Consider the following 14,127-nt stretch of genomic DNA (forward strand, 5'->3'; position numbering starts at 1 on the left):
AATAAAACTAAGCAGAACTTGTTAATTGGCTTTCTGCTGTCTGACCTGTATGACCCTGCTTGATACTTTTATGATTAATTGGACTTCAGACACTACTGTTGAGAAATGAAAAATTGTTATTTCAATTAACAGCCACTGGTAATTCCATATCATTGATGTCTTGGATGCATTTTTTTTTCTGTTTCTGAGATGGACCATGGGCAACCCTGGCATCTCTGGGCTTCCTGCCTCTACTTTCTTGGGTCAAAACAGATGAGGAACTTACCTAATTAGCTGCTAACATAAGAATTTTGCTACCCTCCATACCCACACCCTCTGTGAACTGGCTCATTCTTTCGACATCAAGCTTGTTCCCCTGCTAGTAAATTAAAGACCTGTGGCATATGTTTAGATCAGTATGTCTAACATATTTTGTTTTTAGTAAAGGAGATCCTACTCTGATTAGGCTGAGAGAAGCATCCTCTAGTTATAGGACTGTAACTTCTCAACCATATCTTTATTAGCCTGGAGAAATAAAAAAAATTGTCCTGGTAAGTAAAAGATAGATCTTCCACATTTGTAGAAAAGATAGAAATCCTTTGAAATGGGAAAATCTCTCAGTATCAACTACACTTGGGCAACAAACCAATGGATCTTAAACCTTTCAGAAAACCTGTTGTCTGTCAGAGGAGACCCTTTTCCAAGTCATTGCACTTCTGTACATACAACTGTATTTTTCAGATTATTGAGTGGTCCTGAGTCTTGGAGTTAATGACCCTGGATTAACTAGTGTCAAACAACACCTGGCTGCTTGCATTTAGTAGGCCTCCAAACACTGGAATCTATCAGTTCAGAATATCCCTTGCTTCCAATTTCTTAGCTCTTTCCATTTACTGACTTATTTGTTGAAACATTCATCTAGAAATAACTTTTTTATCTACTAGGTGCCAGGCATACAACCAACAAAGTCTATTCTCATGGTACCACCCATGTTTAGTAGACACTTCAAATGCCCTTCCTCAAACCAGCCCTTTGAGAAACAAGTGCAGGGCTCTCTCAAAACTGTTTCTACACATCAGTGCTGAGTTGTTGGTTCATCCCCATCGTTCTCCCCTCCCACAGCCATGGCCAATTCCTTTCCTGGCCAATAGGAGATGGCAGAAGCTTAGAAGGAGGAATCCAGAGCATCCCCCCACATACACTTTTTTTTTTTCTAAAGGAGAAGCAACAGGAAAGTTGGAAAGAACTCCACTTTATTATGAAAAGTTGTTTTTATCTTTTTTTCCTAAAACAGGCAATTGATAAGAAAGGAGAAATAGGGGAAGAGAGTTGAGGTACTTCATTAGTCACTCTATACCTTTGCAATTTAATTCATTTGTGAACCACTTAAATCACCAGATAGGGTTATGGAGTTAAGATTCCTTGACTTTTCTCTTGGGGAAAACTGAGGCCTAGTTACACGAGCAAAGATGGAGGAAGCCACACCTACAGATCATTCCCAGTGAGATGACTTGAGGGGGTGCTGGAAGACAAGAGGATTTCACATGGACATGGAACATAGGTGTGACTTATAAACCTGGGACTTTGGGGGGTGCGATGGGAGCTGGGGATGTTTGTAAACCAGGCTGTGATCAAGAGAGGAGGCAGGAGCTATAAACAAAGGGACAGTGACCTAAGGAACAGGAGAAACACATGCCTATGAAAGGACTGAGGGCCAGCCTCCCAGGGAGATGAGTGCTTAAATCCTGAGAGCCCAACAGGGGCTGAGGGAAGAGCAAGGTTCTCCACCTCCACCCCCCGTGAGCTCTGTCCTCTTCCCTCGGGACTTGGGTCACCCAGGGTGCACGAGCATGCCTGATGCATTCACACTGGGGATTTTGGGTGAGGGTGGAATTTGGGCTCTGTCTCCAAAAACAGGATGAGGAAAGCAAGTTGGAAGATGGTGGTTGCCCTTCCCTGCCAGGTTCATTTTCAGGGTTATCTGCTCTGAATCTTCTGGAATTCAGGATCTTTAGTTCTGAGAAGAAGGTTGGTATGTCCCTGTGTTGGAAGAGGGTCACCTTCGGCAGGACTCATCTGTGAGAGAGGAGGCAATAATGAGAAAATGAGTAACAGCCTCTGCCTCCTGCCTTCCCATTGACTCCCCTTAGTGAAGGCCAGTTGACCTTCACTATGGAAGTCAGAGAAGTTACCTAACGGACTATCTTCCACATCTTGAGTGCTTGTTACTACCAGTAACAGCAGCCATACTGATTTAGCTCATATTCTATGCCAGGTATCTTATCACTTGTTTAATCTCACAAAAACTCCAGGTGAGACTAAGTAATTTAATGCCCAGCCATGGTTTTAGGTGCTTCATAAAAATTACTTAACCCTCTCAACAACTCCAGGAGGTAGTTATCATTAATCTCATTTCACAAATAATAAACTGAGGCCAATGGTTAGGTTATTTCCCTAAGGTCACAACCATAAAAGATAGAATTCAAACTCAGGCCTGACTGACCCAAACCCTGTGTTTTAAACCACACTAGAGCGCTCAGAAAGAGCCCTAGTTTTAAAATCTGGAGACCCGACCTACACTTCGCTTCCCAGAACCTTGGTTTCCTCGTTTGTTAAAGCAGGTTGGACCAAGGACCTGGCAAGCCCTTCAAGCGCCACATTGTCCTCCCCTTTCCTTCGGGACCGCAGTGCCAGCTCTGAACACCAGGCGGCACCTCCGCTCACCTACTATCAGCGCCTTGTGGCGCAGCCCACCCCGGAGCTCCGGCTGCAGCTCCTCCTCCTCCTCATCTTCGTCAGGCTGGGCCGCTGGGGCGGTGGGAGCATCGAGGGTCTCGGGATCCGGGCCCAGCTCCTCCAGTACTGAGCTCTCGGAGGGGTATTGGTACGTGGTCTCTAGGGCTGTCTCGCTGAAGGATATCTTGAGCTACAGATGGGAGGGAGGGAAAGCAGCGAGGAGGTAGGTCAGACGGCCCTCAGCCCCACAAGTGCAAGCTGAGGCGCAGGGCTGGATATGACCACCCAGCTGACTTTGCCCTCTGCGCCCACTGCCGGGCCCAGTTTTTTGTTTTTTTAATGCAGATCCTGCAGTCCCAAGTATTCCCTTTTCAATCACATCATTTCAAGAGATGAGACTTTGGCCTGAGCTTTGGCAGGGGCCTGGGTGGCAGAGGCGAGTAATCCAGGACCAAGGTTCCTAACTTTAGAGTGTGTCAGGCAGAAGGGTGAGTAGAAACTAAAAACATGGAAACAAAAACAAGTCCTGCGATCACAACTGAGTTTTTGGGAGCCCTGGGGCAATCAGGAAGGCTACCCAGAGGAGGTGAAATTTGAGATGGCTGGGGAGGGAGTCCCAGGCAAAAACAGGGCAGACCCACAGTAAGGCCCAGAGGAAACAGACTCTTCCCCCAACACAGAGGAAGATAAGCCCTTGAAGGTGCAGCTGGGAGAGGTGACAAGGGCAGAGAGGAAAGCCTACAAAAACATAGAGTGGGGGTAGAGCGTACACCGGAAGGGACATCAGAGACCGAGGCAAAACACCAGGCAGGAGATCTGGAAACTATAGAAACTCCTTCCTAAACATAAGGAGCCGAGCCCAGCTGTTCTCACTGCTGTTCTTTGCCCTCCTAAACTCAGTGGGGAAGAGGTAGGGTGGGATTAACCTTGGAGCCAAAGCCACAGCGGAGACAAACAGGAGAATTCAATGTGAATTACTTAGAAAGGTCCAGATGATCTACTGAGGCCTTCCCTGGCATCTGTTTTGAGAAACTTGGGGCTGGTTCCCTGCCACCTCATCTCAAAATGGACTGGGATGTGAGAAGCCTGGAGGGTGGCTGGACAGGTGGTTGCTAATAAATGCATCCATACAGAAGGCTGGAACTGATGGACTGTCACTCCTTGGCTCCAAACCCTACATCAGCTCCCCATCTCACTGGGAGCAAAAGCCAGAGCCTGACCAAATCCTCAGGATGGTGCCACCCTCTCACTTCTTGGGCACTCTCCACTCCAGCTACACCAGCCCACTGGGGGCACTCTCACCTCAGGGCCTTTGCACTGGCTGTTTCCCCTCTGCCTGGAACACTGTTCCCCCAAATATCCCTATGGATCCTTCTCTCCCAGTCACTCAATTATAAAGTTATTACATTCATTCCCTCACACCCTGGCCCTCTAGCTTCCTCTTATCTCTTGTCTGTCCCCCCCCCAATAACACCTCCTAACCTATCAGAGAACTCATTATCCTTGTATCTGCTGTCAACAAGAGCATGGGAACAGCTTTACTAGGTAAGGAAGGGCTTGTCCAGACCCTAGATGAGGTCCCTACTTAGGACCAAAGCTGAGGAAGAAATGTTGACGGCGGGGGGCGGGGGGTGTGCCCAGACTGTATACAGTTGACCCCAGTCTGTGAAATGGCTGATAGAATCAGGTGACAGCAACCAGACACCTTACCTCCCAACTTCTCAAAAGGGGACACTTCTGGTTCTGTTACTGATAGATGTGCCAGAACTTCTGAGGACTCATTTCTATTGTCCTTTCATATCCCCTTTCAGGATAACAAGCTCTGTAGTTTATTAGCCACTCTGAAAAAGGACTCATTTTATTTGCTTTCAGTCCATGTTTGACTCTCCCCCCACCCCAGCAACTTCTGACTGGGCTTCCCAGGAATGAACAGCCTGGAATGGGTGGGGGGAGGGTACAGAGTGGGTGACTCACTGGCTCCTCTCATCAGCTATATAAGGTCACAAGGGGGCTGGAGAGGGGAAGGGCTGGTGTCTCAGCTGAGAGGACTCTGGGGAAGGGCACCAGCCACAGCCCATCCATACTCTGGCCTCCGGTGCCAGGCCTGGGATTTCTTTGAACAAGACTGATGGAATTAGCCTGCAAATGAGTTATTTAGAGAAGGCAGGGGTGGGGGATGGGGTCCTCCTATCCCTGAGCCAGGGGGTTGGGCAGAGCTGGGACAGGGCACACAAGCCCCTCATGAGCTGGTACTGGAAGAGGGCAGAGAGGGAAGCGCATGGGTCTAGAGAACTCTGCTGCTTCTTTCCCACCCCCACCCCGAGCTCTGCTTCCTTCTTCTCACCACATCCTGAGCAGTTCTGGAAGGCCAGAGCCCAGTGTTCCCCACTCAGCCCCACCAGCCTTCCGGCCCCCACCCCAGGCTTCCTGTTTGGGTGATCTGCTTCCGGCTCCCCAGCTCCCTAAACTAGGTATGCTCACCATCACAGGTTCTGTCCCACACCCAATAGCCACCGGGCTTTGGGTCCCAAACCTTATGCCTTCCTCTGCTCTTTCCACAGGAAAAGCACAAGCCAACTAACTCAGTAGGAAGTGACTTTTCTGAACACTTTATCCTGGCTGTTCCTGATCTACCTCCTTGCTTGGTCAGAGGGCTTGGGATACTGCTTGGGGATAGGAGCTTAAGCTTCTTGTGATGATGAATGGGGGTATCAAATGACCCCATGCTTAATCTAGGTGTTTTGACCCTGTGGTTTCCCGCTGAAACTGAGGACAGAGAAACTAGATCTGAGGATGTCACATGTGGGATGAGGACTGGAGACTAGGAAGGGCTTTCCTGTCTCTGGGCACATGTGTGAGCTACAGGGGGCTCTCCTTCCTTTCCAAGCTGGAAATAAGACTGGTATGAAGGGAAGGGATTAGGCAAGAGGTAGGAGTGGGACCAGGCCAGGGGAGCTGTCAGCCCAGCTTCTCCCACTTTTCTGTACAACCTAATTCCAGTTTAACCTCTGACCCTCTGCTGGCCTCAGCCCTCGCCCCAGTCCTCAACTCCCATTGGACTCTGTTCTCAGTAGTGCCTCCAAATTCACTTCTCTTTTTTTCTACCCCAAGATGAGGGAGAGGCCCGGGTTGCCGGGAGAGAGGGGAAAATGGAGTGAGGGGGTGAGCCAGTCCTGAGGAGGGAGGGGAAGGCCAGGGAGAAAGACAGGGAGGGCATATATTGGAAGTGGAGAAGGCTTTTCTTGTCCTGAGAGAAGGGAGCACTGTCTGAAGCAGTGGCCCAGCTGGTGGTGTGCAACCCCAAGGTCACCTATTTTAAATGGCCTCTGTGTGGGACTCTCCCTCGGGGCAGACTTGCTCTTTGGTCAGCCCTGTTCCATTCCCTGCTCCCCCCATCCTAGGATGTCCCCACTCAGCTGTTTCCCTCTTCCTTGGACTGTGAGACCTTCCTCCACTCATGTCTGCCCTCCATTTCTCCCCAGGCTTCCTGTCCCCACATTCTCTCCCTGGAAAGCTGTAAGGGCTTTTTTACTCTGGTGACCTTGCTATTACAGATTTAAGGTTGTTGGCCTGTCTCCCACTAAATGGGCTGAGTTGGGTCGCAGACTCAGAGGAAAAGAAGGAAAGAAATGGGGTGGGGACCTCAGAGCCTGATGGAGTGGAGGGTAAGCAGCCTGGACACACACCCTGAGAAGGACACACCCAGGGACAGCACTAGGTTGTGGGCAGGATCCTTGGGGATTGGAAATGAATGAAACAGGAGAGTTACAAGAAGGAAGGGTGTTTCAGAGGAGAAGGGGTGGCAGCAGGAATTAACAATAGAGTATAAAAAAGATGAGTTCAAAGCCCAGAAGGAACAGATGAGTAGGCTTCTAAGAAGTCTGGCTTGGATGCTCCATACCTGTTTGTGGTGCCTTTCAGGGGACCCCTTGACAAGGCAGCTGCGGCTGAGGCGGAGGTAGCCCCCAAGAACCGAGATTTCCTCAGCAGTTGGGTACCGCTTCTTCCCAGCACCAGGGACCGCAGCATCAGTGGTGCCTGGAGTGGCAGGGGCTGCAGCGGGGACAGACCGCCTTGGGTTGACTGTGAAGGTGTGTCCACTGCGGCGGGGGGGCCCTACCCCTGGCCCTGCCTTCACCCCATAGAACAGCCGGCTCATGAGGGGATCCCCAGGGAACTGGGGGGCAGGTGGGGTTGGGGGTGGAGACAGAGGGGCTGCGGGTGGGGGCCGGAGTTCCCCAGCTTCCTCTTCCTGCTGTCTAGAGCCTCCAGTCCCAGCGTCCTCTGGTGGGAGGGGGCAGGGCACAGAACAGCAGTTCTGCAGGGTGCTCAGAGACCTGCCTTGAGCTCCTGCCTTCTCCTTTTCAGCCTCCCCTTCTCCAGCCTCTGCATCAAGAGGCCCCAGATGCTTCTCAGCAGACTCTGGAGGGGCTGGCTTCTGAGTTTGAGTCTCTGTGTCCCTGGGTGTCCATTCTCGGACCTTCCCAGAGTACAGGGTCCATCTCCACCCTTCTGTCAGCCTCAAGTCCCCCCCGCCATCTTCCACAGGGCTGGGTCCCTGCTCTGCTGCCTGTACTCCAGAGCTGCTGTCCGGAGCCCTCCGTGTCAGGGTCTCAGACAGCCCTGTAATCTCTTCCGGAGTCATCCTTGGAGCTGTCCTGTCTTCTCTTCTCCCACATTCCTCTGAGCTGTCTTTTCTTTCTCCTGAGCTCAGCCTCCATTCTGATGCCTCCAGTTGTATCAAACTTTGTTCCTGAGACTCTATGGGGTCAGGCCTCCATTTATGGGCCTCTGTCAGGCCCAGCTGCTGACCGTCAGAATCTGCTGGGCTCAGTCTACTTTCCACCATCTCTTTTCTCTTAGGGCTTTGCTCCTGAGGCTCTGCCAATCTCAGACTCCAGTCCTGCGTTTCTCTGGGACTCAGCCTCCATTTCCGCACCTCTGACAGCCTGGAGATCCTGTCTCCATCCTCTCCGGGGCTCTGCCTCCAGTCCCGAGCTCCTGAAGGTCTGGGACTTGATTCTCCAGCTCCCCCTACCCCCAGCTTCCTCTCTCTGGCTTCTTGGGGACTGAGCTGCTCTTCCTTAGAATCTCTTTCCTTGGGGCTTGGATCCCTCATCTCTCCAGGGCTCCGTCTCCACTCCCTGGCCTCCAAAGGCCCAGGCCTTCTTTCTGCAAGCAGCTCATCACTCCGGTGCTGCTGCTGCTGCTGATGCTGCTGCTGCTGCTGCTGCTGCTGCTGCTGGCGCTCCTGCCGAATGAATCGGTTCTGGTGCACTGGGCCGATGGCCTCCAGGAGGACTGCAGACTTGTCTTGGTCTGGAGGTCCAGCCTCTGTAGTCCCAGATTCAGAGCTGGGTTCCCCAGGAGACAGACCAAACTTCGCCCGGCGGCGCTCCAGGAGCCCCCGCTTCCAAGCTGGCATCTGGGATAGACGCTCCCTCTCCGCCTTCTCCCGGCCCCGAATGGCTGCTTCCTCCTGCCGGCGCCGGGCCAGCAGCTGTAGCTTCCAGTCTGGGATGGTGGCCATGGTCGCCTTGAGGGTGGGAAGTACTGGGGGCAGAGAACAGAAAGGAGATGGTACTGAGAGGCCCAGGGGTGAGGCTGGGGATGGGAGGACAGGAAGTGGAGGGGAGAGGTGGGACAGAGAAGGGCAGAGGAGCTGAGGGGAGGAGGGTAAAGGGGAAGAGGGAGAAGAGGCAGGACAGAGAACGGGGAAAACCAAGAAAGTGAAGAAAAGGCTATGGGTCAAGTTGATAGGGGGAAGGGGAAGAAGTAAAGGAGGAGTGGAGATTCAGATATGGCAGCTCAGGGTTAATCAAAGTCAGAGACAGTCCAAGGATGTGAGAAGAGAGAAGGGCGAAAAGAGAAGTTGGTGTGACGGGGAAGAGAGGAAAGTAAGGCTGCAGGTGAGGGGGACAAGATTCAGGAGAGGTGGCCTCACTGCTACCCCGGGAGCAGTGAGAGTGGGAACGGTGGTCAGGGAATCCCTCCAGGAGAGGGGGGCAACGGGACCTGAACGGATGTCAGGGTGGTGAAGAGGGGCGGAGAGTGGAAAGGTCTTAGGGGAGCAGGGGAAACGGGGGTCAGAGGGTAAAGGAAGCTCCGCGGATGCCGCTGGGCGCGTCTCTGCTCTGGCTCCGGAGGTCCGGGCTCCCCTTCCAGCTGTGCGTGGGCCCCGCCTTCTGCCCCCCTTCCGCCCCAGGGCGGGTCAGGGAAATACCCTTCCCCGGGGACTTTCAGAACCCGGGCGCCGGGGCTGCCAGCGCGTTCCCAGAACCCTGACGTCCACCCCGACCCCGGCGCGTCACCATGGCCTGCCTGGCCTGCCTCCCCCACCTCCTGTGCCCGGGACCCCGCCGCGCGGAGAGCCGGCTCCGCGCCTCTTCTATCCGGAGCCTTCGCGTCCTGTGCTGGGGTCTTGGCTCTCAAGGAACCCTGACATTGTTCCCCATCCCCGCCCCGCGCTGGCCGCACAGACAGCCTCAGCACAAAGAGGCGTTAGCCCAAAGTCCCGGCCAGCGGCAGGCGTGAGGACGGAGCGAGGAGAAAGCCCTCCCCGAGTCTGAAGCCCCTCAGGCAACTCACACGCTGCGGGGGCGCGCAGGGGAGGGGGTGCGGAGGAGCCCGGCGTCCGGATAGAGGAAGCGAGAGGAGGAGGACGAGAGAGGGATCCGAGAGAGGGATCCGGGGAGATCCAGAGACAGGCGGGAGGGGAGGAGGGAGAGGAGGAGTGAAAGTGGGAGCCCTGAAGGAGGGACGGAGACAGAGACCTTGGGGCCGGGCGGGGGGGCAGGGGGGCAGTGGCGACCGCTTTGTCTGAGGACAATGGGGAGAGGAGAGGGGGCGCGGGGCGGAGCCCGAGGAGGGGCGGGGCCTCGCTCCCGCCTACCACGTGTGGGGCTTCGCTCCCGGCTCCGCTTTTCCGGCCCTCACCCCTGACCCTCCGCTCTGAGCCCCCAGGGCCCCTCACCTCTCTCCTGCCCCGCAGCCTTGGAAAACCCAGGTGTCCAGACACCCGCCACCCCCATCCCGCCGACCCAGGGCGGCGGCCGGTGACTCAGGCCCCTCAAGGGACGTGGGGAGGAAGCAGCGGCAGCTCCGAGCTGGACCCGCCCTTCCCGTCCTCTGCTGCTGCTCCTCCCCACGTTTTGGCCTCGGGGGCCAGCCTTTGGTCGCTGTGGGGTCCCGGGTCGCTGCCAGGCAGTGGGGGGCGGGGGGGGGTCAATGGGGGCCGGGACGGCAGGAGAGGCACTCGGAAGCCAACAGCTGTGGAAGCTCGCTCGCCTTCTGGAGCTACTGTCCACTTTTTTAGCTCCAGTCTCCCATGAGTTCCACGGTCTTCGGGACGAAGGGGGACGTGGGGGAAGGAGAACTGGGCTGCTCCGGGGAGGGGGGGGGGGCGGTGGCCGCCGCCGCCCAACGGTCGCCAGAGGGCGCGGTGGCTGTTCAGGCTGAGTTTGGCGCGCCCAGGCTCGGCTCCCCGTCTTCCCAAACCCCGCCCTTCAGTTTAAGATACATTGATAGACTGCTACCATATGTAGAAAAAACCAGACTGAAATTTATTTTTCTGCTACACGTGTTACTCGGGAGAGCAGAGAGGCCTTAATCACTGGAATTAAGAGCTGGAGAATCCTCTCAACTGAGTTCAAGGACGGAACCCTGGGGCGGGGCCTAAGGAGCTGAAGAGGCCAGCCAGTGGGAATGGAGGAGGTGTGGAACCTGAAGGGGCAGCCACTACTGTCAAACTTGCAGACCCTAGTAGAGCGCCTTGAAGCGCAACCTAGACTTGGAGAAGGGGATCTTTGCGGTGCAGAGATGAGTAACTCTGCCAGGGGAGTGGTCAGGCTGGACCCTTCTCCTTTTGAGGAGATTGGGAGGGAGCATCAAGCCCTAAACTGAGAAGACCTGTAAGTCCCCCACCCCTTCTTCCTGGCTGGTGAGAAGTGGACCTTGAAGCCCTGAAACTGAGTGACTATTTTACCACAAAATAAAATTTAGGTTATGGAGATGGACCCAGGGAGTGGAGTGGATGAGACAGTTCCTTCAGTCCATGGATTTGGCCCTCTGGTCTGAAGCAGCCAAGACCTGGATGTCAACGGATTTGAATTCTGAGGGGGACACAAAGTACAGGGCTTGAAACCAAGGTTAGCTCCTCAATAGGCCTCACCCTCCTGGGGCCGGGAAAGCAGGTGGAGTTTTCTTTGTAGCTGGGCCCGGAGGTAGCATAGGTCTTGCTGGTCAAGTCCGTGAGCCAGGCCCAGGTACAGGGTAAGGAGGAGAGCAAGGAGGAGCCGATCAGTGCCCAAGGTGGGCACCACCCACAGCACTGTCAGCAGCTCCACACACACTGGGTGGCGCAGGTGGGAGAAGAGTCTCAGAGCCCGGGGAGACTTCAGGGCCAGAGGCTCCCCTAGCCCCAGCACATGGTAGTACACCTAGGAGTGGGAGAACAGCTTAGAAAGTCAAGCCCCTTTCATAACTTAGCCACCTTTTCTTCCCCTTCCAGGCACCCTCCTGTTATAACTCAGGCCCAGGAACCACCCTTCTAAGTCTTGGGCCCCTGACCCTCATCTTCAGGCCATGAACCTTCCACAGGCTTAGGAGGCCCATGGTGTTTGGCCTTTTGAAGAAGGGCTGAGGTGAGACTCATACAAGAAAGGCAGGTGAGGGAGCTGAAAGCAAGAGCAAGGTAGAAAAGCATGGGAGGGGGAGGGGAAAAGTCTTTGGAAAGCCAAGAGGTGTTCTTGAAAGGATCAAAGGTAGGGATCTGGGAGCCTCACCTGTTTGAGGCCCATGAGCTCTGCGTAGTCAAAGACGAGAAGGATGCTGAAGATGAGGAGCCAGGAAATGACGTGAAGCACAAAGCACAGGAGGGGCACCCAGGTGGCCCATGGCTCTGCTTGAGCTGCCCACAACACAGGGCCTCTGGGAACAGGTTCCCAGTATCGCATCACCAGCTGGGGAAGGATGAGGGGCTGGGAGACCTAGACCCAGAGGCTGCCCCCACCCACAACTGGCTTGCAGCTCTCCCCCACCTTTACCGTGAGCATCACCAACAAATATTTAGCATGTGGAGGGTGCTGGGTGGGGTCCAAAGGATGTAAGGATGATCCGTCTCTACCCAGAGGAGTTACAGAATAGATGAGGGTGACCAGAGAGGTGCACAGTAGCCCCCACTGAGAAGACAGATGAATATTAACTAGGAAGCCTTCTCTTGGTTTTGAAGAAAGGGTAGGGCTTAGGAAGAGTTATGGAGAGACTCTCAAGTGGTACACAAAGTGCATAGGTGAGAATGTACATGGCCTGCATGCTTGGGGAATGACAAGCAGTGCACTCTTCTTGATAAAAAGTAGGTTGTGTGCTGTGAGGGAATGGAATCTGAGATGAGAGTCGTGAACACCCTGAGATCTCCTAAACTCACACTTTTATCAGAAGTCTAAGGTCCCTGCTCCTGCTATCTAGGGCATCCTTCCCAGATTGTTTCTCTTAGGGACTTAGCTTCCAGGGCCTCATACCTGCAAGGCCAGGGCAGTGCACGCCACGTACAGTGACCTCTGAAGAACCCCAAAGTACCGGGACATCCACACTTTCACTGTCTCAGTTGCCATGAGGCTGTGCTGTGCCACAAATAGTAGCAGGAGCCCCAGATCCCAGGCCAGAGGAGCAAGAATGCTGCGGTCCTGAAAGGCAGCCAGCCATCCCTGGTAGGCATCTAGGGGAGTTGGAGAGTGAAAAGAATAGGACCCTCTACCCTCATCACTTGGAGTCCCAGGCCATGTCCCGTAATGCTTTCAAGAACCTTAAACAACTTCCTCTGTAGTCTTTGCCCAACTCGCTTTCCCATTCTGTTTCTTTCCTCTTTCCTAGGCATCCTTTAGAGCTATGGAAGACGATTCCTGTTGGGTAGTGACAAAGTCATAGCAGAAGAGGCCACCCTTGCCCCTCTCATTTCACTTCTCCAGATGTTACCTTTTTAATCAATCTCTCCATAGTCCTGTCTACAAAGCACTTTTCTTAACATGCTCTGTTTAGCGCCCTTTCCCTTATCTCAATCCTAACCATCCCGACTCTCCAAAGGGCTAATCCCTGACTTGCTAACTCAGTTTCTCCTGCAGCTTCTCAGAACCTTTCTCGGTTGTAGATCCCTCTCCGGAACTTTTCCTGTCTAACAAGCCCCGCCTTGCTCCCTCTCCTCTGGCTCCACCTCCCTACCCCGGAGCTCATCCCCGATCTCACCTGGACCTCCAGACTCCGGCATCCCTCCAAGAAGAGGCCGAAGGGAGGTAAAGCGCACGAACTCCACTCCCGTGCCAAAGGCCAGGATGAAAGAGGCGAGGGCAGCAGGGACTACGAGAAGTGCAGGGGCCATGGCTAGAAACAGATGGGTGGGGAAGAGGCGGGCTCAGGATTCCCGCGGCTGGAGACCCAGCCCCCGGCCCCACCTCCTGAAGGGATCAGCCCAGGAGGGCGGGGCTTCTGCGCGCCAACGCTGGGGTTCCTGCTTCTGCAGCGCCGCCAGGCCAGCCTTGGGAGGGCCTAACCCCGAGTGCCTCTCCAGAGTCTTCCTCTCCGTGTAGCAGAGAGAAAGTTAGAATCCCCAGTCAGAGGTGAAAGGGCAGTAGTTCTGCAACCACTCATGTGGGTTGAATCCTACCTTGGCTATTTCTCCCCCGTCTAAAATACAGCTCCTCTTTTAGAGGGTTCTTGTGGAAACAGCGATGGAAAGCCCCTTTAGCAGTCCTGGGTGGAAAACATACCCAGAATTAGAGGTTCTAAAGCTTCGATTAAACACAATGAAGGATGAGAACACGGCTGAGAAACCAAAGCTGTGAGGCACCTACAACATCTCGTTAGATTGAAAAAAGTTAGTGACTATTTTACCACAAAATAACTTAATCATTATTCTGTAACTTATTAAAAAATTGAGTTGCTTCTCTACTTGCTAAGAAGGGCAGAGAACTCTGTAATACTACAAGATTTGTAGGGTGTTTTTTTTTTTTAAATTTAATTTTACTGACTTGAGAGAGGAAAGGCGAGAGGGAGAGAGACATGGATTTGTTGTTCCACTTATTTGTGCATCCATTGGTTTATTCTTTTATGTGCCCTGACCAGAGATTGAGCCTCGAGCCTTGGGGTATCAGGATGATGTTCTAACCAACTTCTTAACACTACCAGGGCAAGATTTAGCCAAAAGTTGTTAATTTGTAACCATGAGAATAACAATGTGAAAATATTTGTGGTAGAAAGCTTTGTTGATTACAGTTGCAAATGCTGCAGTTGGAAAATTTTATCCAAGCTTCTAATTAACTATATGACTACTCTGCAACCTCTTTAGCTGGACTCCACTTATTAGTCAGAAATCATTAAGGTCTTTTATGTTAACATATTTTCCTTTACAGACCTGTTTGT

General features: G+C 53.4%; 2 protein-coding genes across 3 annotated transcripts; both read right to left on the reverse strand.

The window, feature by feature from the left end:
• Window positions 1–1,215: 1,215 nt before the first annotated feature.
• Window positions 1,216–9,790, reverse strand: PPP1R18 (protein phosphatase 1 regulatory subunit 18). Its single transcript, XM_045826197.1, has 4 exons — window positions 9,689–9,790; window positions 6,617–8,268; window positions 2,704–2,905; window positions 1,216–2,055 (listed from the first exon to the last, which is right to left on the reverse strand). The coding sequence occupies exons 1-4, from the start codon at window positions 9,744–9,746 to the stop codon at window positions 2,036–2,038; spliced, it is 1,932 nt and encodes a 643-aa protein (XP_045682153.1). The 5' UTR covers window positions 9,747–9,790; the 3' UTR covers window positions 1,216–2,035.
• A 464-nt stretch (window positions 9,791–10,254) lies between these two features.
• On the reverse strand, window positions 10,255–13,390 carry NRM (nurim). Of its 2 annotated transcripts, XM_045826065.1 has the most exons (5): window positions 13,373–13,390; window positions 12,955–13,089; window positions 12,234–12,430; window positions 11,499–11,675; window positions 10,255–11,153 (listed from the first exon to the last, which is right to left on the reverse strand). In XM_045826065.1, the coding sequence occupies exons 2-5, from the start codon at window positions 13,085–13,087 to the stop codon at window positions 10,872–10,874; spliced, it is 789 nt and encodes a 262-aa protein (XP_045682021.1). In that variant the 5' UTR covers window positions 13,088–13,089; window positions 13,373–13,390; the 3' UTR covers window positions 10,255–10,871. The 2 variants fall into 2 exon arrangements, with proteins under 2 accessions (XP_045682021.1, XP_045682022.1); XM_045826066.1 differs by lacking the exons at window positions 11,499–11,675; window positions 13,373–13,390 and having other exon boundaries at window positions 12,955–13,131.
• Window positions 13,391–14,127: the final 737 nt, after the last annotated feature.

The sequence above is a fragment of the Phyllostomus hastatus genome, unplaced genomic scaffold (genome assembly GCF_019186645.2).
Source record: "Phyllostomus hastatus isolate PE091 unplaced genomic scaffold, TTU_PhHast_1.1 phas_scaffold_60, whole genome shotgun sequence".
Lineage (NCBI taxonomy): Eukaryota > Metazoa > Chordata > Mammalia > Chiroptera > Phyllostomidae > Phyllostomus > Phyllostomus hastatus.